At 49.4% G+C, this 22,459-nt stretch overlaps 1 protein-coding gene across 1 annotated transcript in view; it reads left to right on the forward strand.

Moving 5' to 3' along the window:
• The window catches only part of LOC144155738 (toll-like receptor 2 type-1), a 31,361-nt gene extending 11,298 nt beyond the window's left edge, over positions 1-20,063 (forward strand). Inside the window, exons 4-6 of the mRNA XM_077687350.1 lie at positions 3,191-3,329; positions 9,432-9,750; positions 19,756-20,063. Of these exons, the coding sequence (XP_077543476.1) occupies positions 3,191-3,329; positions 9,432-9,750; positions 19,756-20,044 (747 nt within the window). The 3' untranslated portion in view covers positions 20,045-20,063. The remainder of the gene's footprint in view (positions 1-3,190; positions 3,330-9,431; positions 9,751-19,755) is intronic.
• Positions 20,064-22,459: the final 2,396 nt, after the last annotated feature.

Genomic DNA, 22,459 nt, shown 5'->3' on the forward strand with positions numbered 1-22,459 from the left:
TGGACAATTGTGGGATAGTGAAGGCCGATATTATGCTCTCATGTTAACGCATTTATGTGTGCCGATGTACGCATCCATGTAAACGGGCTTGCGCGTTTTCACGGATCTGACAGTATCGTATCGGTTTCGTTAGCACGTCGCATTCATGTCTGTTACAGTGTCACATTGGATTTTCTAGCGCAGCTGGCTAAGCGTTTACATAGCATATCAGCCGACGCTCCCTGCAGCTGCGAAGCACCTGCTCATTCCCCTCGGGACAGGTTTCCGCGTGCCTTTCTATAACACGATGTGCCAAACTTCCCTTCTTCTCCCGCCTGCCGCATTTAGGGGATGCGCATTCTGAGAGCATAGGTCCCCTCTACATGTATGCGGCGAGCCAAAGAAACCACTACGATGCGCTACTGTGCGGCCGCGACAGCTAGGGAGAGAGGGACAAATGTGTGACAAATGGTGCTTACGGTACCAGCGCCGGTATGTGGATTTACTATATGCTTTTAAAGTTGCATCAATGTCTCACCAGCCCATTAGATGTTTAATGAACGATACATCCACATCTCAACTTATTTTTAAATTGTCCATCCATTTCAGCACCTTTCTCGCTCAGGGCGAAGGAGGAGGCTTCTGAACTTTCTGTCTCGTTTTTAGACACCTTCGAAACATCTGTCATTGATTCTGCAGCCCCATGGCATCTTCGCCCTGTATTATGTCATTTGTCTTTTACCCAATCTAAGAAAAACACGGTATCCAAAACTGCCAATTTGCAGCATTGCATGTATCTCCAGAATAAATATGGAGCAGAATTATTTTTTTAGTAATGCGTCGAGAACTCCCATTACGGTGTGTTGTGCTGCACACGGACCAAACAAACATCAAGGCTTGTAAAACCATGAATGTGAATCGCAGCATTTTTGCTGCGGACGCATATGGTATATTTCCTGTTGCCGCTGCGATCAAAAGTCCGAACTCCGGACGAGTCAAAGTCAAAGCTAAACGAGTCAAAGTCCAAACCATCTGGGAGTCAAAATACAAACTCAGACGACAACCAAGGAATACCTCACGAGAAAGCTTCGCATTCAACCATCGTCATCGCTAGACGGAGGGCTGCATGATTTTTTTTATTAAAACTATCCAGAAACTAAATATATTAGAATTAGCCGCCAACACGTCCTTAGCATTACTCAGAGTTGCACCTACTTTTCATAATTAGGCAGTTTTCAGTGAAGGTGCAAAGATTGTGGAATTCACGTCTCCTGCTAATAACAAGAATATACACGGGAGGACGGACAGCCACATATTTTTGCGCTAGAACAAAACTGTAGTCCCTCCAAGTTTCATTAAGCTAATTACTTGGAAGTATTCTGAATGGCACATCATAACACGCGCGTTTTGTTTCCTGCACTCCTTAAACTCCTCTGTCAAGGCATGTGAACACATCTGGTCATTCATTTGAACATCCAAGGTCACAATTTTGGAATCCGGTTTCATAACCCACCTCAACTGGAAAATTCGGCAGTCTTATCTTATTTACAAGTTTAAATAAGCTTCATTTGGTATCAGCTACGTTATGTAAACTAACTTGTTTATTTCTGGATTAAACTTTCCAGTGTTACTTTCTCTCTAACGTTTCTTTTTTTCAATTCATACACTGGAATTTCCGACCTGTCAGGACAGTGGCATGTGCATGCACTCTATTCCCTTAAAAATAATCATACAACCTCTGGCAATACCGAGTGCGAGTTTGTGTGCCTCCGCCTCTTCCCATCGTCCTCTCCGTTTTTTTCCTACTGTGCATTGTAAATCACCTCAAACTCCGTGGCCCCGTGGCCGGTATTTCCCACGGGCTACTGACAGTAGCACTAGACAGACACCTTGAAGCCTTTTTTTTCTTGTAGCCATTTTGCGTACTATTTTTTTAATGTTTTCATTCTCCCACATTGCTCATAGATATACGCGCAGTTCAATATATGACTTCCTTTCTGTTTGTATGCATATCTCCTTTGCCTAACATTAACATTGCACATTCGTATAGATCGACCACCTCATCGACCCATTTCCCTTCATCGCCACCTTCCTCCGAAAGGAGCGAGACACCTGCATATCATATACAGTATTTTGTGTAGATATTGTCCCTTCTCTCTCGTTGTCGTGCTGTTTCACGATAGCAGTACGATTGTGTAGAAACACCCCTTTTCTCTGCAGCTTCTTTCCCTTGCTGTCGCGGCCGCATATAGCAGTGTTAAGTCAATCTTCATCCTACCCTGACGAAGGCAAGTCAACTTGCGGAAACGTAAGTGGTAAACTTACTTCGTTGTTATTGTTTTTCACGTCTGTCCGGCTTTTAATTTCTCATCTTCACGCGCGCTTTGCGAGTTTTCGCCCCTTTTGGACTGCGTGTTTGTGCGTTTGTGTGTTCGTGTGTGTGTGCGTGCGTGTATGTGTGTGTGTGTGTGCGTGCGTGTGCGTGTGTGTGTGTGTGTGTGTGTGCGCGTGCGCGTGCGCGCATGTGTGTGTGCGTACGTGCGTGCGTGCTTGCGCGTGCGTGCGTGCGTGTGTGCGCGTGCGTGTGTGCGTGGGTGTGTGTGGGTGGGTAAGTGGGTGGGTGGGTGTGTGTGTGTGTGCGCGCGCGCGTGCGCTTGCTCGTAAGCGTGTGTGTGTGGGGGTGGATTGGTGGGTGGTTGTCTGGGTGTGGGTGTGGGTGTGTGTGTGTGCGTGCGCGTGCGCGTGTGCGTGTGTGGGGGGGGGGTTGGGTAGGTGGGTGGGTGGGTGGGTGTGTGCGCGTGTGCGTGTGTGTGTGGGTGAGTGCGTGTGTGGGTGGGTGGGTGCGTGTGTGGGTGAGTGCGTGTGTGGGTGGGTGGGTGCGTGTGCGTGTGTGTGTGGGGGGGGGTAGGTGGGTGTTTGGGTGTTTGTGTGGGTGTGCGGGTGTGCGCGCGCGTGTGCGTGTGTGTGTGTGTGCGTGATGCGTGCGTGCGTGCGTGTGTGCGTGTGTGTGCGTGCGTGTGTGTGTGCGTGCGTGCGTGCGTGTGCGTTTGTATGAGTACACCAATCACCTACATCCCCTCCTTTGTTCTTATTAATTCCTTCGACAGTTTGGACACAGGAATTATGCATTTTTAATGGTTGTCTGGTTTTGCCGCTGCCAGAGACATTTACGTGTAAATTCCGTTAACGATGTATTGTTTCTTCCTGACAGGTACGGGACGTGCACGACGTCATATGCGCGGAGACCTCCAATTCACTGGTGTCCCTAAAGGCATTCGTCAATTTAGGACAAAAAGAGCTTTGCCCAGCAGCCGTACAAAAGACCATCGCCTATATCCTGTCTGCCCTAGGTGCGTATAAAAAGTGCTGGATTATGGTGGGGGCTACGGAGGCTGCAGCCCTGGGATCCCAACCTTTTGAAAAAAATTTGCTGGGCGTGCTTGCTACCCAAGCTGGCATCAAAAAGTAAAGGAGGTTGAGGGATGTTCAGTGTAGACAATTTAAGCACAGTGATACAAACTCGGAGATCTGCGTACCGCAATCCATTCCAGAAATTTTGGCGTCTAGAGCTTCTCGGGGCAGTTCATTGCAAGGAATAAATCGAGCTAGTGGATTAGTGGAAGCGTTCCAGAGTGATATCGACTCGACTTTTTCTGCTGTACTGGTCCAGTTCTTTCACTGTATGAAGTGTTGCAATCGGCAAGACCGAAGCGCGAGTGGCCAGCTCAAAACGCTACAGCAGAAAAAAATTTCGTACGCGTTTCTCCGAATATCCCCATTGCTCTTAGGTTATACCTGACAATTCCTGCAACAAAATTCGCGACTTATAGCGCTCATTTTCAAAACCCTCCTGGATTAAACTGCTTGCTTTCCACTCTCTGCTAGAGAAATTTGAATTCTTTAATCAACATGTTGATTGAAGGAGGTATATTTTGCGATGAAGGAATATGTGGATTTGCGAGACTGAAAAGCCGGAAGATGTGTTAAATACAGTAAAAGCTCCTTAATTCAAACTCCAAGGGGACGCCACCTCAGTTCGAATTAATGAAAGCTCGAACAAACTAAAGTGAAGCCCAAAAGCCGTAAAATGCGATCGTGGAGCAGTATAGAGCATTTCAGCAATTGAATGCTTGAAAACAGCCACGATTGAAACCTGCCTTTTAATCTTTAAGGCGAAAGCTAGCACTTTTTTTCTGTAACGAGCGAGTGTAGGGGCCGGCCTCCCATTCGCGTACTCCAACACTGAAGAAGAGGTGGGTATAGCATTCCAGCCGGCCATTACTTCCAAGCGATGGCCACACTGGTGCTCCACCCGCCACCTCCTCCCGGTCACTCGCAGCGACAGGTTCTACACTTCTGACCTCAGAAATGATGCCACCTATCACCCCGCCCCACAGCTGAACTCCTGTCCCCGTCGACATAGTCCGCAAAGAAACTCCTTCCAAAATGTCCCACATGGGGGTTTTATATTGCTTTTGCCCGATTTAATTCTCTCTCTGTTTTTCTCTCCTTTCCCTTGTGCAACCTCTTGTGCAAAGCAACCTCTCGTGTAGGGTGCGGGGCCGTTTATCTGATTGTGCGCCAGGCCTCAAGCAGCCGGCGCGGTGGCGCGGCGTAGTTCGAATAGTCCGTGGCGGAGGCCCCTTGCGTTCGAACTAACCGGGTTTTCATTACATAGGCTACTATGGAGACTTGGCCACACCAAATACTAAAGTTTGAATTATCCATAAATACGAATTGTTTAAGTTCTAATTAAATAGCTTTCACGGCATTATATATGTTCGTGTTTTAGCTTACTGCTTTAGTTGTCTGTTTTTGATCAATGTACAGTGTGAAGGAAGTCGTCCTTGGCTCCAATTTTGTCGCGAGTGATGATTTTTGAGTCCGACATGATTGATTTTTCTTATTGTGCTGAACGCAAACATTGTTTAATAAGTGAAATCATTTTATTTGTTAGCCTGTGCCACGTGTTGATTCAGAACTTTTAATAATTGCGAATTTTTGATGGACTCACGATTAAAAGATATTAACGTGTACGTCAGGTAACAGGTCAGATAACATTATAAATCACGCCAATAAATGAATTCCTGAACTTATGAAAATTATGTTTTTTTATCCGCGAACGTGACACGTTGTCTTCGAAAAATTCAGCTTCTTAAATCAGTCATCACCACCACCATCATCATCATCACAAGGTTCCCAAGGACGCAGTTAGCCGCTGGCCCCGAAATTTCTTAATTCGGAGCTGCGTATGGACCACGAATTACGTTGTCAAAGTTCAAGTGAAATATCGCTCGAGGTCGGTGGAAGAAGATGTCATGAGGACAGCGTCGCCAAGCACAGCCCACTGGCATCCCTAGAGCAACAGAAATCATATTTTAAATCATAATAACATCCAATCAAAATGGCATTTACGCATTGAACCCATAAAGGCCAACACGTCTGACGGGTCACGTGGTAGTGATGTGCCCCTGATTACTTCAGCACAGCTGGGTATTTTTAACATGTTCCGAAATGTTGACACGTGCGTTTTTTTTTTTGTTTTTTTTTTTTTTTTGCCTTGGCATCCATCATAAAAACACCCGTCTCCGCCCTGGAATCGAACCCGGGACCACTTGCCCAGTAGCGCAACCCCTTAGAATGAAGAGAGAGGTGGGACGCCATTTCGTAGTTGAATAGAAGAATGTATTCACGTAGGCAGTTGTCACTACATCAGCTCGTGTGTTTGAGCTCTTGGGGTATACCTGCCGGGCTGGCTGGCTACGCTCCGGTCGCTTCAATCCATCCGGACGCGGGCCTTTCGTATTTGCCTGAACTTAGAGCGGCATGTTTCGGCAGTTTCCACTATTTCTGTTTCTGCAGACCATCCTTTTTAAACATATGTGAATTTCGTCACACTCAGCTTCACATTAGACCCTCCGTAATTTGACGCAGCTGCCTTCGGTACATGTATGCCTCCGGATGCCTTGCGCAGCTGCCTTCGGCGTATGCGTGGCGCAGCTGCCATGCATCCTTCCGTGGAGTATTTTCTTGCAGTGGTAGAGACCTTCAGTCATAGTTTATGCCTTCGCGGAAGGAATCATTGACAGTTTAGTGCCTGTTATTTGCAACCCCCAAGGGCTCTATAATGCACCGAAGGCAACGTTGTATCTTCTAGTTTGACTGGTTTCGCAATAATTAATTTACGGGCAGGTACAGACATTCATTTCCGGGTAGTGCACATTCCTGCATCGACTTCTTTTCATCTTGCAGCTCTCCGTGACCCGATTCACTACGTAACCGTCATTTACAACACAAATTGGCGACATTTTGTAATTCTAAAGCAGCCACGCAGTTCCTTCACTTCACCCATGCCACGTGGTATTTATGAACATTCGAGGTGGTAATCTGGAGGCTTAAAGACTAGACTACCGTTGGTGGTCACAGTGTCGTGTTTCATTTGCTTTTAAACCATTGCGGCATCGTCGGTAACAGTTGTACAGATTAAACTGCTCGATCTGCCCATGACGTGTGGGCACATTGTTCATAGAACTTTCCACATTCTCGGCTAGTTTTACTGGACACTTAATTGCAGCATTGTCTTCCTCATTATCATTCTTGTTTGAGTAAATCTTACTCGATTTCCCGTGACTTGAACGTATTGCTCACGGAACGGAATGGCTGGCAGCGTTTCCTGCAGTGTATGTGATGGGAACGAGCGTACACATTCCGCACCTCTTACCCGCCCACACGTGTTTTACAACACAGCAGTGCACGGTATATGTTCGTATACTAGACTGCCGCCTTCACATACAGCTGTTCTAGGTTACTTGACCTTGGCTATACACTTTACCGGAAGGGAACGATAGCGCTTCAGGACTGCAGCCCCGTGCGAACAGCTCCAAGTTTTTCTTGCGCGGAACTCTTTGAGCTTGCGAAAGTTTTTTTATTATTATTATTGAGTGTGAAGTACCCTTATAATCATTTTGTTTATTTTTTGTTATCTCTCTTCTTCAGGAAGGTTGTCAGACAAGGAGACACAATCTCTCCAATGTTATTCACAGCATGTTTACAAGAAGTATTCAGAACAATTGATTGGTAACAGGTGGGAGTAAGGGTTAATGGAAAATACCTCAGTAACCTCAGATTCACTGACGACGTTGCCTTGCTAAGTAACTCGGGGGACGAATTGCAAAGCATGCTTACCGCACTGGACAAGCAGAGTAGAACCGTGGGCCTGAAAATTAATATGCAGAAAACTAAAGTAATGATCAATAACGTCGGGACAGCACAGCGGTTTGAGATAGGTGGCGAGGCCGTGGAAGTAGTAAGCGAATATATTTACTTAGGCCAAGTTCTGACCCCAGATCCCAACCATGAGGCAGAGATAATTCGAAGGATAAGAATGGGGTGGAGTGCTTTCGGAAGGCATTCTCAGATAATGAATGGCAGCCTACCATTGTCCCTGAAGAAGAAAGTGTATGACAGCTGCATTTTACCGGTACTCACCTACGGATCAGAAACTTGGAGGCTCACTAAAATGGTTCAACTTAAATTGAGGACGACTCAGAGAGAAATAGAACGGAAGATGATAGGTGTAACATTAAGAGACAAGAAGGGAGCAGAGTGGGTAAGGGAACAAACGCCTGTTAAGGACATATTAGCAGAAATTAAGAAGAAGAAAAGGACGTGGGCAGGGCATGTAATGCGAAGGCAAGATAACCGTTGGTCATCAAGGGTAACAGAGTGGATCCCTAGAGAAGGCAAGCGTGACAGGGGGCGGCAGAAAGTTAGATGGGTAGATAAGATCAAGAAGTTCGCGAGGATAAATTGGTCGCAGTTAGTACAGGACCGGGATCATTGGAGATTAATGGGAGAGGCCTTTGCCCTGCAGTAGGCGTGGATATGTTGTTGTTGTTGTTAGTGGTGGTGGTGATGATCTTTCTTCTTCATGCCATTTTTGGCCATATTATTTCCTCTTTATACGTAACCTTTGTAGACCCTTTTTGATGTTTCAGTTAGTCGGCCCGACTTAGACTGGTTAACGTCTCAGCCTTTCCCCTATTGTGCTTTTCTTCCTACACCTCACCGGTGGCTAAGTTGCGCCATCGAGCACGAGGTTACGAGTTTTCTGACGGCAGGTTTGCTGATTTATTATTGTTATTGTGATAATTACTTATTATAGAGGTGAAAAGAAAAGCGCTCGTCTTTACGAAACTCCCTCGCAAGTCGAAGAAACCCAGCTCATCGAAATGCCAACAGCTTAACGCTTTTTTGTATTCCTTTTGCTGCTCATTTTTTGTTTCCCGGTGGGGGTACACGGCTGGAAATTAAACATCTTACAGAGGTCTGTATGGTTGAAACAGTACGACGATAAGTTTGGAACATTAAAATTCTTTTAGTCGCATTTTTTACGGAGTTATCTTCACTATTGAGGATACAGCGCATTTACGGGACGAAAGGAGGACACGACGACCTTTCTTCGACCCGCCAGAGCGCTGTTCCCACAAGATTACAATTCACAAACTAGCCCAAACTTTCACTTTTTTCATGTGTTTTCAGGCTATTTTGCGGCCACAAGCGCCCTCTCTATAATAGGCTTCAACGCTAGGAAGCGTACGCATATAAAAAAAATCATTGCCGCTATAGCTGTGGCTGTCATCTCGGCAGTGTCATCTGGCAGTGTCTTGCACACACTTCGCCTCATTACATGGGCCAGATGAGGGAGAGTCGAGTCGACTGACGCGTTCAGTCGACTCGACTATCGAGGTGAACGGAGAGCAGGACCTGACCGGAGGGGTTCGCCGAAGTGGGTCCATTCAGCCCCTCATGGCGAGCCGACTCAGCCCGAATAGCCAGCCAACCCACCCACTGCCTTAGGGTCCGACAGACTCGCCCCCACGGCTTTTCGATTCACCCCGTGTGCTTTGGATGGGTCGAGTCGAAAAAACCTGTTTTTCTCGACTCAACTCTTTCTGCCTTTCACCGGGGATATGGTGGGAGAGGTATGACGGTGGGAGACCAGTCAGAGGTTTGTCAGAGGCCACCCTGCGGTGTCATCGTCCGCCGCACGGTCACGGGGATGGCAGGACAGGGAAAACCGCGCTGCTCATGGGCACCAAAAGAAATCCAGCACGCACGTAATGAAGCTACCGTTCAAAATGGAAACCACCAAAAAAAGTTGTGCAAGGTCCAACCGCGCGCGCACACAGGCCCTAGTGGCCGAGAAGGCCCCCATAAAAAAGTGTGAGTCTGTCTGCATCTACATGTCTGTCTAAGCATCCACTGATGACGCAGGTTCTATTAGGCAATTTTAGGAAGAAACAGTGCACCATTAAAATCTTGGAAAACAAGAAGTACAACCGGATTGCGGTAACATAAACTGCCCTACTGAGCCCTCTCCGCGCGCGCGAGTAGTAACCGCGTGACGACTGACCGAGTTCTTGTTCTCTGCCGGTGGCCGTGCACAACAGTGGCGGTTGCGATGTGCCTGGCGGTGTCGGCGGTCTACCTGCGCTACCGCCGCTTGCTGAAGGTGTGGCTGTACGCGCGGGGCTGCACGCTGCAGTGCATCAAGGAGGACGAGCTGGACGAGGAGAAGCTGTTCGACGTGTTCCTCTCCTTCAGCAGCAAGGACGCCGGCTGGGTGCACGCGCAGCTGCTGCCCGGAGTCGAGGCGCTCGGCTTCTCCGTGTGCACCTACGAGCGGAACTTCAAGGGCGGCTTCCTGCTGCGGGACATCATCCGGGACGCCGTGGCCTGCTCCAGGCGCACGCTGCTCCTACTGACGCAGTGAGAATCAACCTGATCTCTTGACTTCGGCTTCGTCAGCTGGCCTGGTTGAGCCAGTGCACCACTCGTCAATGACGCTCGCCGCAGCACCTACATTTGGCTCTTCCAGTTGCGGGTGGAGGTACCAGCGGGTGGAGGTGTTAAGCGAAGTTCGCGCTGATCCGTGCCCCTGCGAAAGAGTAATTAAGGTTTAATGCATGGCTGAAGGGAAGTTTCCAACCCGTCCTGTATCAGGAAAGTTTTAAGAGCCGGTCAGGTGTGCAACCACAAGCATGTGTGATATCTGGCCTCACATGTGCAAGTACTAAAGTAACCCGGACATGCACTGTAGCGGCTGGTGTAAGGTTTCTCACATAGAAGCCGAGCACTTGCGAATTTGAAGACACAGTTCGCGTCCATGTCACCGAAGGTATTTCATGCATTTCAACCAGGGTATGGACATGAAAAAAATACCTGTTGGGTTGCGGTTCGGGTTCCGGTTGCCTCATTTCGTTCCGGTTCAGCTCTGGTTCTAAATCACGTACGGAACCAGTTAGCCAACCTGTTCAGTGAATGGAATTATTGCGTAGTGTGGAAAAAAACTGCAGTTCAAAGTGACCATGAAGACAAAAATACAAGTTTGTTCATTGTTCATTCAAAACACTTTGGTGCCAAAAAATGTGTTGTAATGTTTCACGCCACGAACTTTGAACATCCGGGCCAGATACTAGGAAAAAGAAATGAAGTAGGGATTCTTCAGCTGCAGTTTTCTCGCCAAGCCGATATCTCGTCGCAAAAACAAGTTTATAAGACTGCCGGAAGCCCATAAAAGCCAACACCAATAAACATGACCGGACGATGTAATGGTGCCTCTTGTTCTGTTTGATCGTGCCAGTTGGATGGTCACAAACAGTTAGTACACTGATAACAGTTTTATTATTTCCTATTTTTGTCACTGCTGACGACATGTAGCGTAAAAGTTCAAAAGTGTTCGGTCTTTCTCATCTTTTTTTTTTTTTTTGTACAAACAACGTACGCGTCCAGTACAATTGCAAGCGCGAACTCAGTCTGCTCCTCCTCGCTTTTGGTGAAACAGCCGGCTTCTTTCATGGGAATGAGTATTTAGACTTCAGAATGCATTATTCAGTTTCCTGGCCACCGCTGAAAAGTGTAAATAAAGAGCCCATTTGAGTTAGTATGAGATCTGAACCCGGGTCTGCAGAGTAGCCGCCGAGAGCATCGCCACCGCGCTACCTTTCTTTTTATTGACCGCACTATCCCCGCACGTTGGTAGCAGTGGAACGCTATGGTTAGACTAGAGCGTGCTGCGTGTCACGTGAACGGGCCGGAACGTGGGTAGAACAGGGGCACTCCAGCCACGCTGACCTCTGATTCTGGAGAAGCTGTGCCGGTTGTTCATGTCTGCTTGTAGGAGTGATTCGCGCCAAAAGACAAAGAAACGAAAAGGAAGAAAGAAGCGCAAACACGGTGTAGTAGTAACGATGTCGTTGGTAACTGTCGCCACGCTTTCTCCTTTAAAGACAGCAAGCAAACTTGAGTGCCCCGATGAATTTTGCCTAAAGACAATATACACCCAGTTTCGGCATGGTCGGGGGATACAGTTTCTTGCAAAAGAAAAAAATTCTTACCATATCGCAGCGTTTTTCTTCGCCATACATGCTATTGGAATGAATACAAACATAAGAACTTGACGGTTCTACCCACCCAGAAAAACAGACGATCAAAGCAGGCACCACATGCAGCGTTTGATGCCTTGGCAATGATGGCACGCTTGGTTATGTGGAAGATAAAGAAAAAAATTATCTGGCGATTACGACACTCCCTAATAAGATATTTGGGCGCAGTAGCAGTGCGCTGAGGCAGCACTCACTTATGGGTTCTCTCGACGGCAGATATGGTGAGCCTCTCCGTCGGCGGCGCGAAGTGCATCTCAGGAAGCGACCGCGAACTGCGTCTTAAGCGAACGCACATCATAGTCACGCGCACGCCCCCGTCATGTTTTCGCCAAGCGTGGCGCCGTCGAGCGCCTCGTGCGGGCACAGCATACTTCCCCCTTCCCTCCACCACCGCACACTTTCGGAGAGCGCTGGCTCGCGCCGCCACGGCAAACCGCCCTCCCCTCCCAATTTCGCCCCACTCTCCTCGTTTGCTTTCTTTCATAGTTCGCTTTTACTGCGAAGCAGGATATGTCTAACCCCCCTCCCCTCTCCCAGTTTTTATTCCGGTGAAGCCGATTCACTCGGCGCCGCTCCGGGGCTCCTCCTCGCCACCGCTGACACCTCTTTCACAACTATTTTTCCCTTTGCCTCTCCACCGATGCCTCTTTGACAAGTTGCGCAGTCGGCTGCTAACGGCAGTAGTGCCATTATCAGAGAATTGCGAAAAAAAATTGGGCCCATCTCCCCACGAGGGGGGACTCGAGTAAATGCGTCGCGGAGGGGGTGGGTGTATTGCGTTAACGTTAGTGTTTGGGGGGTGGTGGTGGGGTGGTAGTGAATGTGTTAACTATTATTGCTTATTACTATTAATTATTATTATTTCTTTCATATATTAATTATTACTTTCGTGATTTTGCGACTCGAGTCCCCCCTCGTGGAGAGATGGGCCCAATCGATGCAACTGCTGCCGTGTATCAGCAGCTTCTTGGCGTAGTTTGAATGAGTCAAGGATATAAGGCGCGTTCGTACCCTTTGATTCTGTGTCGCTTTTGTGGCGCAGTGGGAAGAGCACCATGTACCTCGCGTTCCGCCCACAGGGTCGTGGGATCGAAACCAGGCGCCGATAACTATTGTTTTTTTTTTATATAGTGTAGGGGGGGGGGGGGTGCGGACCTGTTGTTGAGAGCGAGGAGGGTAGCGTGATGCGGGAGAGGAGGAGTGGGGGAGAGGGCGCACCTGCGCGCTGAGCTGTTGCGGACGGACGGCGGACGCTACATGTGAGTTAAAGAAATGCTCTGCATTTAAAATAAACAGAAGCAGGGATGGGCGCAAAAATGCACTGACGATTCCTGCAGCACGAGATGCCGTCTCCTCGGTCACGGCGCATATCCGCTGCGTCTCAGGCAGTGATCGCGTAATCAGTGAACGCACAGCGGCGAGCGCTACTCTGCTGTTATCTCGCAGCGCGTCGCCGCCGCCGCCCAGCGTGTCGTTGCAAATCGAGTTCGAACCTTTCGCGCAAATATCACGTGATTAGCCATGCACTGAAAGCACGGAGCAAGAATATATAGGAGAGGAAACGGCCATTGCGGCCGGCGCGATCGAGCGACCAGATAATGTCACAATGATAACTACGGCTACCTACGGAGATCCGCTCATATCTCTATGCTCCGCTGCTGTGGCGGCGAACAGTTTGACAGCGGCACCTGGTTGAATGTATTAAAAGCAATACTGTTGTTTGCAGCATTCGCCACAAGCCGTGAATCGCTATGCGCTCGAGCTGCTGCGCGACGCGGGGACGGAACGCGCGTTTATCTCGGACGTAGCGCGCGTGCGCGCGTCATACATTGGCCGGTGCACTCAACTCGCTTCGAGCGCATCGCACGCGAGATAAGGCCGTGCGTTTACAGGGTTTACTTTTTTTTTAATGCAGAGCATTTCTTGGCCTCGCCTCTTCCTGCGTCGGACGGTGTCAACAGCTCCGCGTCCGCAGCAGGTGCGCCTCTCCTTCCCTCCTTTCTCTCAACAGCAGCTGGCGCGCGCATGCGTCGTAGTCAGCCCGTTCGCTCCGTCGCGGTCTCGGCCGTGACCTCCGCGATCGGCTGCCGGCGGCGCGCCGCCGGCAGCCGATCGCGGAGGCCACGTTTCGGCGTAACAGGTGCGTGATAGCAGCGCGGTGGGGCGTGGAAGGGCGCGCGCTGCTTGCGCATGCGCGCTCTCCCCCCCGTACTGCTCTCCCTCTACTGCGCGCGCTGCAAATATAGCGGCTAGCGGTCGCTCGTGTTTCAGTTACTGCGTTGCTCCTTCCTTCCTTGGTTGACGCTCGTGCCCACGTTTACTCGTGTCTGCTACTCCAGCATCACGGAAGAAGCGATGGAAGCAACACCGCCTTCAATCAGTACTGAGGCCCCAATGCTCTGCATTTACTCGTGTTCCCCTCGCAGGAAGGCGCGGGAATTTTTTTTTTGCGTTTACAGGTTTGTATTTTGGGCTTGGTGCTCGCGCAAGATTGCTTACGCATTAAAAGAAAATGCCCCTTTTATTCGCTCGTACCGGCCGGTTTATATTTGACAGAAAATTATTCGCGAAGGCGGGCTCTTCAGCCAACGAAAGCGCAGAAGAGCGCACACACTCTTGCTTCGGCTACGGAATGTTTCGGCGGCCCGGCGAAATGCAGACGCGATGCCGCGGCCGGGTTGGACTGGGCGAGCGCGAACAGAACGCGCGCCGGCCGGGGCGATGGCCACGCACTTCCTTCGCTTGCCGCCAGATGCCGGAAACTTGACGTTCGCCAAGTGCTTGTGACGTTATCAGGCTGCCCCAGGAAGCTCAGTTTCCCCGCCTATTTTATTCGTGCTCCGTGACTGAAAGCAAAGAACTGGTTGCAAATCGTGTTTAACCTCCCGCACAAATGTAACGTCGTTTGGATTAGCGGTGAACCGAACAGCGTCTGGGAAAAGTGTCAGGGGGAGGGTAATCCTTAACGGCGACGCATGAAACAAGTGGGATTGATTGATTGATTGATTGATTGATTGATTGATTGATTGATTGATTGATTGATTGATTGATTGATTGATTGATTGATTGATTGATTGATTGTAGGGTTTAACACGCCGACGCAACGCAGACGAGCCCATAGCGTGCGTTCCGCCCTCCTCTTCACCCTTCGCCAGACGCTCCTCTCCATTTTCCTTTTGCCGTCACTGCTGCGTTCGCTCACTCGGTTACGCACACATAAACAGACGCCGCCCCCGCCCAACGCAGGTAACGGCTGCCAAAGGGCTGCGCCCCAAAACGAATGAAACCCGCCGCCACCACTGAACATGTAGCCGCCACCGTTTCCGCTCAAAGCCTACGTCACCCCGTAGCTGCGAATCCCTCCCCGTTGAAGAGCAACTTACCTACAGTAATCCCTCGTTATGACAAACTCGCTTTACTCGAAATATCGCTTTATTCGAAATTTCTTCTGGTTCCAGCCCAAACACATGCATTTTAGGTCGCATTACTCGAAGCGCATGAAGAGCTTAACCCGCTTAGAGCGAAATGGAGAGCGGAGGCGTCGCCGAGCGGCGGCGACGCAGCGGCGAGTCAGGCTGTCAACATGGCGGGTCAACGCAAGCTGGTGTTTCCCCGGCGATTTTCTCGAGACGGTCATGCTCGATTCACGCCATCCGACTTTAGACAAATGGTCCAAATGCGTGGTAGGACCATTGAATTTTGTTCCTAGACATTGGTCAATGGCGTGGACGAGATGGTGCGCGAACACCGACACTTGTTCCATAGAATCAGCAGTGTCGTCGACAACAGGGCGCCAAAAAACTCTTGTGTCGCAAACTTAACGGCTGCACAGCTCGGGAAAAAAATGCCCAGTGATCATGCAAAGCCCTGTGCAAAACCGGTCAGTTTTCATGATTGCGCTGTGTACCCACAATAAGCGGGTAATCATTTTTTTACCTCAACAAACATAACCTCAAACTCGAACCACTGCGTTTGCGGCCCTTTCCAGCGCGACATTCTCATAGCGTTCCGTGACACCCGCAGGACCGTAAAACAGTGTCCACTGACACTTTTATGTGCGGCTACCGTAGCGTCATGCAAGGCGTGGCCATATTGGAGCAGGAGTTGATCGCGCCCAGCAAGAACTTGAAATCGACAAAGCTCACTGAGTTTTTTGCACCTGAATAAAGTTTTGCTTCACTGAATACATTGTGCTTTGATTCCTGTGGCGCAATTAAATCTCAAATGCTTTAGCTTTTCTCGAGTGGTCGCTTATATCGAAACACTGCTTACAATGAAATTTTTCGCCGTCCCGCTGACTTCGTTATAACGAGGGATTACTGTAGTTGGAACTCCGACGTGAGCCCAAAACTCTTCTTCTGCTTGGAAGGCCTTCCAAGTGACATTTTCACCGGTGTCTTTCACGCCTAAGTATGCGCCATCACCGGTTTCCAGTTTATGTGTGCACGGTTTGGGGGTGGAAGGAGGGGGGCGTACACGCACAGCTAGACTTCATGCCGATACCGATGATATGCCGGTTGTCCTGGTTGGAAGTTGAAACGTCGAGATGACATGGCTCAGTGCGCTTTCTCGGCGGCCCTCCTTAATCGAGTGGCTCAGGTTTCGGTCGATGTGTTACACAGACAGTAAGATACCTACGGAGGGGAAGGAAAATGGACAGCCGCATGTTTGTACGCGAAAATAAAGCTCAAGGGATTCCAGGCTTTAAATCGTGCGATGGACGCATGCCGTTCGTTTGTAGGAAGAAGAACTAGAATTGAAGAAGCATCGGCTCCAACAGAAGCGCAAATGGGCGCGAAAACAACGGAAAGCTATGGCCGTCGCCATTACAGCCTCAAGTTCCAGCTCGTCGAGTAGCCGCGAATCCCTCCCGGATGAACAGCAGCTTGCCCGCTTGGAACGCCGGCATGAACCAATATCCATTCTTCAGATTAAGGGCTTTCAGAGGGGCATTTTCGACCACGTCTGTCACTTCTAAGCACGTGCACATGGCCGGTTGCAGGTTTTGCATGAGAATAGCGGGAGGGGGAGGGGGGAGGAAGCGCATGCACAGCTATAGGTGTCATGCCCATGCTGATGGATGACATTTCCGTTGCGCTGGAAAGGGAAAAAGCGGACGCTAAACGGCCCAATGGGACCTGTACGGTGTCCTTAGTGTTAGAGTAGGTTTAGCTGGTGTGTTACACAAACAGTAAGATGCTTACGGCGCGGGAGGGACACAGGCAGCTCCATGTTTGTCGGCAAGAATGAAGCTTGGGTCCTTCTAATGTTCATTCAGCTAACTGGCTGGGAAGTACGCTCCATCGCACATTACAAACAAACGTGCTTTGTTTCGTGCACTCAGTGGACTCCATCCAGCTTCGCGGGTCATTCTTCTTTACAGAGTGGAAGGGTTCTAATTTTTTTATTAGATGTGCGGCCCTGTAATTAATCAAGGGCAATCCAATTATCTTATCCTGTATCGAAACAAATGTGCGCAGCCGGCTCTTTGGGTCTCTAGACTCTTGTAATTTGTGGAATCGAAATTGGCTATAAGACATGCCGTTGTAGGGGGCCTACGGATTATTGTAGATTAACTTGTGAATTAACAAACACTGATTTCTTGAAACCACGAGCATTTTTTTTCGGTTTTAAAACAAAGCAAGCGCTGCTAAATATTTGCCAGACCTGTAAATGTTACCGAAACCTTTACGGCCCAGCCCTTTGGCGCCCGTTCCTGGGCTGAGCAACATCATCGTCGTCGTAACCGAGCGAGCGATAACAAGACCGAAGAGTGAACAAAAGAATAGGAGAAGACTGTCGTGAAATTGGGAGGGGAGGGCGGTTCACCGGGACGGCGCGAGACGGTTCTCCGAAAGTTTGCGGGGGAAGGGTGGGGGGGGGGGGGAAGGGGGCAGTATGCTGTAGAGGTGTGCACGGGCTCGGGCTTTCCCGAAAGCCCAGACCCGGCCCGGCCCACGGGCCGGGCTCGGGCCACCTGACTTACTTATCACCCGGGCCCGGGCCGGACTCGGGCCGAAATGTAAATGCTTCGGACGGGCCGGGCCGTCCTGACGGCCCGGGCTGGCCCGGCACAGTGAAGCAATACTTAGGTTTTCTATGATATCACAGAAACTACATGTTGCTGACGCGGTAAAAGCACGGGTCAGGTTTCTTTTTATATTCCACGGGACGTATCGTTAGGCCCTGAGGCACATGTGGGCGTATGGCAAGCCGGTAAGTGTGAGAGATCTGCAACTGCATGTCTTGGCATGAACTGAGCAACACATGCGGCTCAGCGACACACCGCCTAGGGAAGTGCAACGAATGACAATTCAGCGTGACTAGCTTCCACCTCTAAGTTCGGGCGAAAACAAATTTTCAACATGGAACACTTTGAAGTGCAAACACTGCTAGAGAAACCTGCGTCTCCATCTGTTTTCTGTAGCAGTACCCTATTTAGAGTCGCGTTTCCTTCTCTCAGCCAACAAAAGTGAAGCTGTCAAAGACTGAGGTGGCAATTAAACTTTAGTTTTGCTCTTTGTTTCGGCGGGAAAACATCGTGGCAAGTGCAGCTGGTGGTAGGAGGTGGCCTGTGCCCTCGGGCATGGTGGCCGGCAGACGAAGACGAAAGGAAAAGCGCCACAGGGGAGTAGGGTGGTTTAAATGCGCCAACAGCCGCCTAAACAGTAACACTTAATATGATTGAAACTTTATAGATAAGCGATATGAGTCGGTATAGAACGAAGCGGCAACGATAAAATGTGCATAAATGCACGCGTGTACTTTGCGTCTCGATAAAAAGAAGGGAATGAGTCCGACAGCCCTATATACTCTTGAGAAAAGGAGACGTATACTGACGAGACAATAAAGCACGTGCACACTCTGTTTAAACAAACACGAACCGGCTGGTCCCCTGGCATACAGGTTCCATTTATGGATAGCAATCGCAAGAATCAGGTTCAAATGTCCAAGGTGCCATTCTATGCCGGGTGGTTTTGTTCCCGTTAGGTGAGCTCCAGCTGTTTTTTTTTTTTTTTTTTTTCAGTGGTTTGGGCCATTTCGGTTTCGGCTACGTTTCTTGAATATTTTTCAATATTACCATGAATTTGTCCATGGTTGGGGGGTTTTTGGTTCATCTTTTTTTTTTTAGGTTGGGCGGTTCGGTCACGTTTATGTAGGTTTCAATTCTTTCGTATGTAGCTGAGCGAAGGACAGCTGCAGTAGGGATATGTCCAGGATTGTTATGTTTAATTGGGGTTGTTTTGCCCGTTTCATGTTGGTTTTGCCTGTTATCATTTCCCTTAAGATACATTTTACCGCCTTTAGGTAGTTTTCGCTTCCAAACCTGCCCCAATAAGGCGCGGGCCCCTACGGTATTTGGGTTGGAAACACGCAGCCGGGCCAGGCCGGGCCCGGGCCATAAGGTTAGGGTCTCGGGCCGGGCCGGGCCGGCCCGTCGGCCTTCTTCGTCGGGTCGGGACGGGCCTACTGCGATAAGCACCGGGCCCGGGCTGGGCTCGGACCCAAATTTTCGGCCCGTGCACAGCTCTAGCACGGCCGCTCGATGGGAACTAGTTTCCATCGAGCGGCCGTGGCTCTAGTATGCTGTGCCCGCACGAGACGCTCGACTGAGCGACGCTTGGCGAAAACGTGAGGAGGGCGTGCGCGTGACGATGATGTGCGTTCATTGCCTAAGACGCAGCTTGCGGTCCCTTCCTGAGACGCGCTTCGCGCCTCCGACGCAGAGGCTCACCATAGCTGCCCTCGAGATAATCCACGAGTGAGTGCTGCCTCAGCGCACTGCAGCCATCAGGAGTCAGTGCTGAACTGCGACTGAGGCAACCGGTCGTGCGCTTCGTCAGCCGCAGCAGCTAAACGAGCTGTCAGAGCGGAGGCTCAGCACCACCGACGCCAGATCTCCGAGTGAGTGCTGAACAATTAGCGAGGCAACCGGTGCATCTGCTTCATCAGCCACTGGAAATACAAGTTTTCTCTAACCATACAAATGTGTCCATCTGAAATTATTTGCCTTAGCATATTTTGCATAGTCAAAACACCTAACCGCTGCGCCCAAATATCGCATTAGGGAGTATCGTAATCGCCAGCCATTTTTTTATCATTCTACGACAATCCAATTTCCCAGGTGTACATTGACATTAGCCGGTGTGCGATTCAACTGTACAGCTTCTCTAAAAAAGAGCTACCAATGTGCCCATTAGGTGGCTAGTAACAGTGTAACAGTGTTTAATGCGGCCATCAGTTGTGGAACTGCCTGTTCTACTATTTTCCCGAATTATTACAGTATGCTCCTGTGGCCAGCAGTAACGAGGTTGTGCTCTTGGTGCAGGAACTTTGTGGAGAGTGAATGGTGCCGCTTCGAATTCCGGCTGGCGTACCAGCGCGCCCTAGAAGACCATATCAACCGGCTGGTGATCGTGCTCGTGGAGGAAGTGGCCCCGGACGCAATGGACGAAGACCTGCGCATGTACGTGCGTGCCGCCAACTACCTGCGCTGGGGGGACCCAAGCTTCTGGGACAAGCTGCTCTACTCGCTTCCCAAGAAAGACGCCAAGAAGAAGCTCATCACGCACAAGGAGCCCGGGTACCCCATGAACCCGATCGCTCCAACCAAATAAATGAGTGGTAACAAGCCAAGATTCTGATTTCTTTGAGAACTGGCGGAACCGCGCAGCCTTTACTGCATTCTGCTACTCTTCTGTGGCTGAATTTAAAACTGAAATCGCTTTGGGCCACGAGTGCTGACTCTGCACAGGTGCTTAAAGATTTACTGTAGTGGAGGGCGTCGTAGCTATTAGCACCCTCCGTAGTTACTTAACATTCGTCGAAATGCTAAGCATTCTATGCCTCACTGACGGCTTCGTTCGTCGCGCAAAACTCACAAAAGGAATGCCAACTTTGCACAACCAAGCGCCTCAAGAAAAAAAACGCTTCCCGTGGTCGGAATCGAACCTGGGTCATTCGCGTTGTAGACGACTATTGGATTTGGATTTTGGACTTTGACTTTGACTCGCGTCACATAGGAGAAAGCTTGGCATTATAACCACATTGCTCGTTAAAAAGGGGCTTTGATTTTTTTTAATCTAGAAGGCCTTAGACAGTTACCTTGCCACCTGTTCCCTGCTTCGGCTCAGTACTGCGGTTTACAATTGCATGGCTTGCTTACACACGCAACGCACTGGTGTGTGAGCGTGTTTTAGTTCTTATCGTCTACTGCCGTTTCCTTGGGAAATCGCTGAAACGGCGGCCGTTTGGCCGATGTTTGACCCATTTTGCCCTCCCGCATGTGAGCGGAATCATGTACACAACCTTAGTTTCGCACCCCGCAAACGGCGTAGGATGCCTTTCCAGGCAAGCTGGTGTCTTGTACGATTCTTTTATGACCGTGGGACACAGACTAGCCAAATTGTTAGGAGCAAAAAAAGCACTCAGGGATACCCAGCTGCCTGCAACGTGGCAGCCTTAGCGACGAAGCTCTCTTGAACGTCCTGGTGGCATGACGCGCAAGGTAATGTCAGTTTTTGCATCGACGAACGAGACACGTGACCTTCCCTCGAAGGCGCATTACGCTTTTTCCTGGCTTTTCAGTTTGCGGTTTGCGAAAAAAAACTGGATATTCTTTGTCACTTTCAGCTTTTTTGACCAGTCACGTTGTCACTCACATCGCTCTGGGTTCGGGAAGGCTCGCGAATTCAGTATACGGTGGTTAATGCATTTGTCACGGATGAGAAAGTATGCACTACTTTTTTTTAACCCACTCAACCGTTAATGGCTAGTTCTTTTGGGCTGCATCAGCTAATGTGCTACCTATAGATCAGAGTATCTCGCCACGTATCTCTGATAGTAGCCCGAGATTCCTAGGAATGGCCGTATGTCTGACCATATCACGGCTACCTTTATTTCAGACGGCCGTCGGTGACTACTGCCAGCTTCGTTACCAAGACAACTCAATACCACATCCCCCATTTGGCATTTGAGGGCCTTAGCGATAGACCAGCTCCGCCTAAACGTGTCAGTTACGGCGCACGTGAGTTGAAGTGCGTCTGCGACGAGGCAAAATATATCGCAATATCGTCTAAATATGGCAAACCGGAGAGTTCACGACGCGAATCAAATGCCGATGTGGGCTTTTTTTTTTTTTTTCAATTAAACATTTTATGCTTGCGTACGTATTGAGAACATTTGTCAGAGAGAGCACCGGTCTCGCCAGGCCCCCGTGAAAGCTTACTTTCCGGCATTACTATGTGTGCAGAGAAGCATGCCGTTAGGCTGCCGAGTAGAACGTGTAAGGACGAATTAGTACGTGCAATAATAATAAGACGAATATAAGTTTGGTGATGGCAAAAAAAGTCACGCCGCAGTAGCCGCGTCAGGTTCGTAATGAAAACAGAAAAACTGAAGCAGAAGAAGAAACCAGTTGCGTATCGGAGAAGGCGGAAGCAGCGGTCTGGTGGTGTGCTGTACTCATTTGATACGGGCACTTTGAAGAAGTCGGATGCGGCGAGATGCACTCCTTCAACGCCACCAAGGAAACGTACGGTTAGTGAAACTGAGAAGCGCCACAAGAATTAAGGCAGGAAGTTAGGGTAGTTTGTTATTAACTGACTTCAGTTCACTATCGAAAGAAGGGACAATTGTCCACAGGACGTTCGCTAGGCTTCGGCTGAATTTTACTTCGCGTGCGTCAACCATAAATGGAAAGCCCTTCCCTTGAAAATATAGAAAACACTTTTTTTATCGCTATGCCGCCATAAGAATACTGGAGCATGATACACATTTCTCAGAATTTCTGTACAATTTTTGCTCGCACACGTGACCGTAACAAGTTTTGTAGGCGCGAACGGACAAAAGCACTTCTGAGTGTCTGCCTGTCTGATGAAGTCGAGCAAAACGTTAATGGCGCGCTTTGAGTGTGCTGTACTTTCAAGTAATTGACCCGATATTCGTACTGTGCCGGTCACAGCGTCGTACCAAGTGTCCTCAAGCAGCTTTTCTGGTACAGCCTGAGTGCTGGGAAGTTTCACAGTACATGC

This window comes from Haemaphysalis longicornis, unplaced genomic scaffold (assembly GCF_048455015.1).
Source record: "Haemaphysalis longicornis isolate Haplotype H1 unplaced genomic scaffold, Haemaphysalis longicornis Haplotype H1 scaffold_1, whole genome shotgun sequence".
Lineage (NCBI taxonomy): Eukaryota > Metazoa > Arthropoda > Arachnida > Ixodida > Ixodidae > Haemaphysalis > Haemaphysalis longicornis.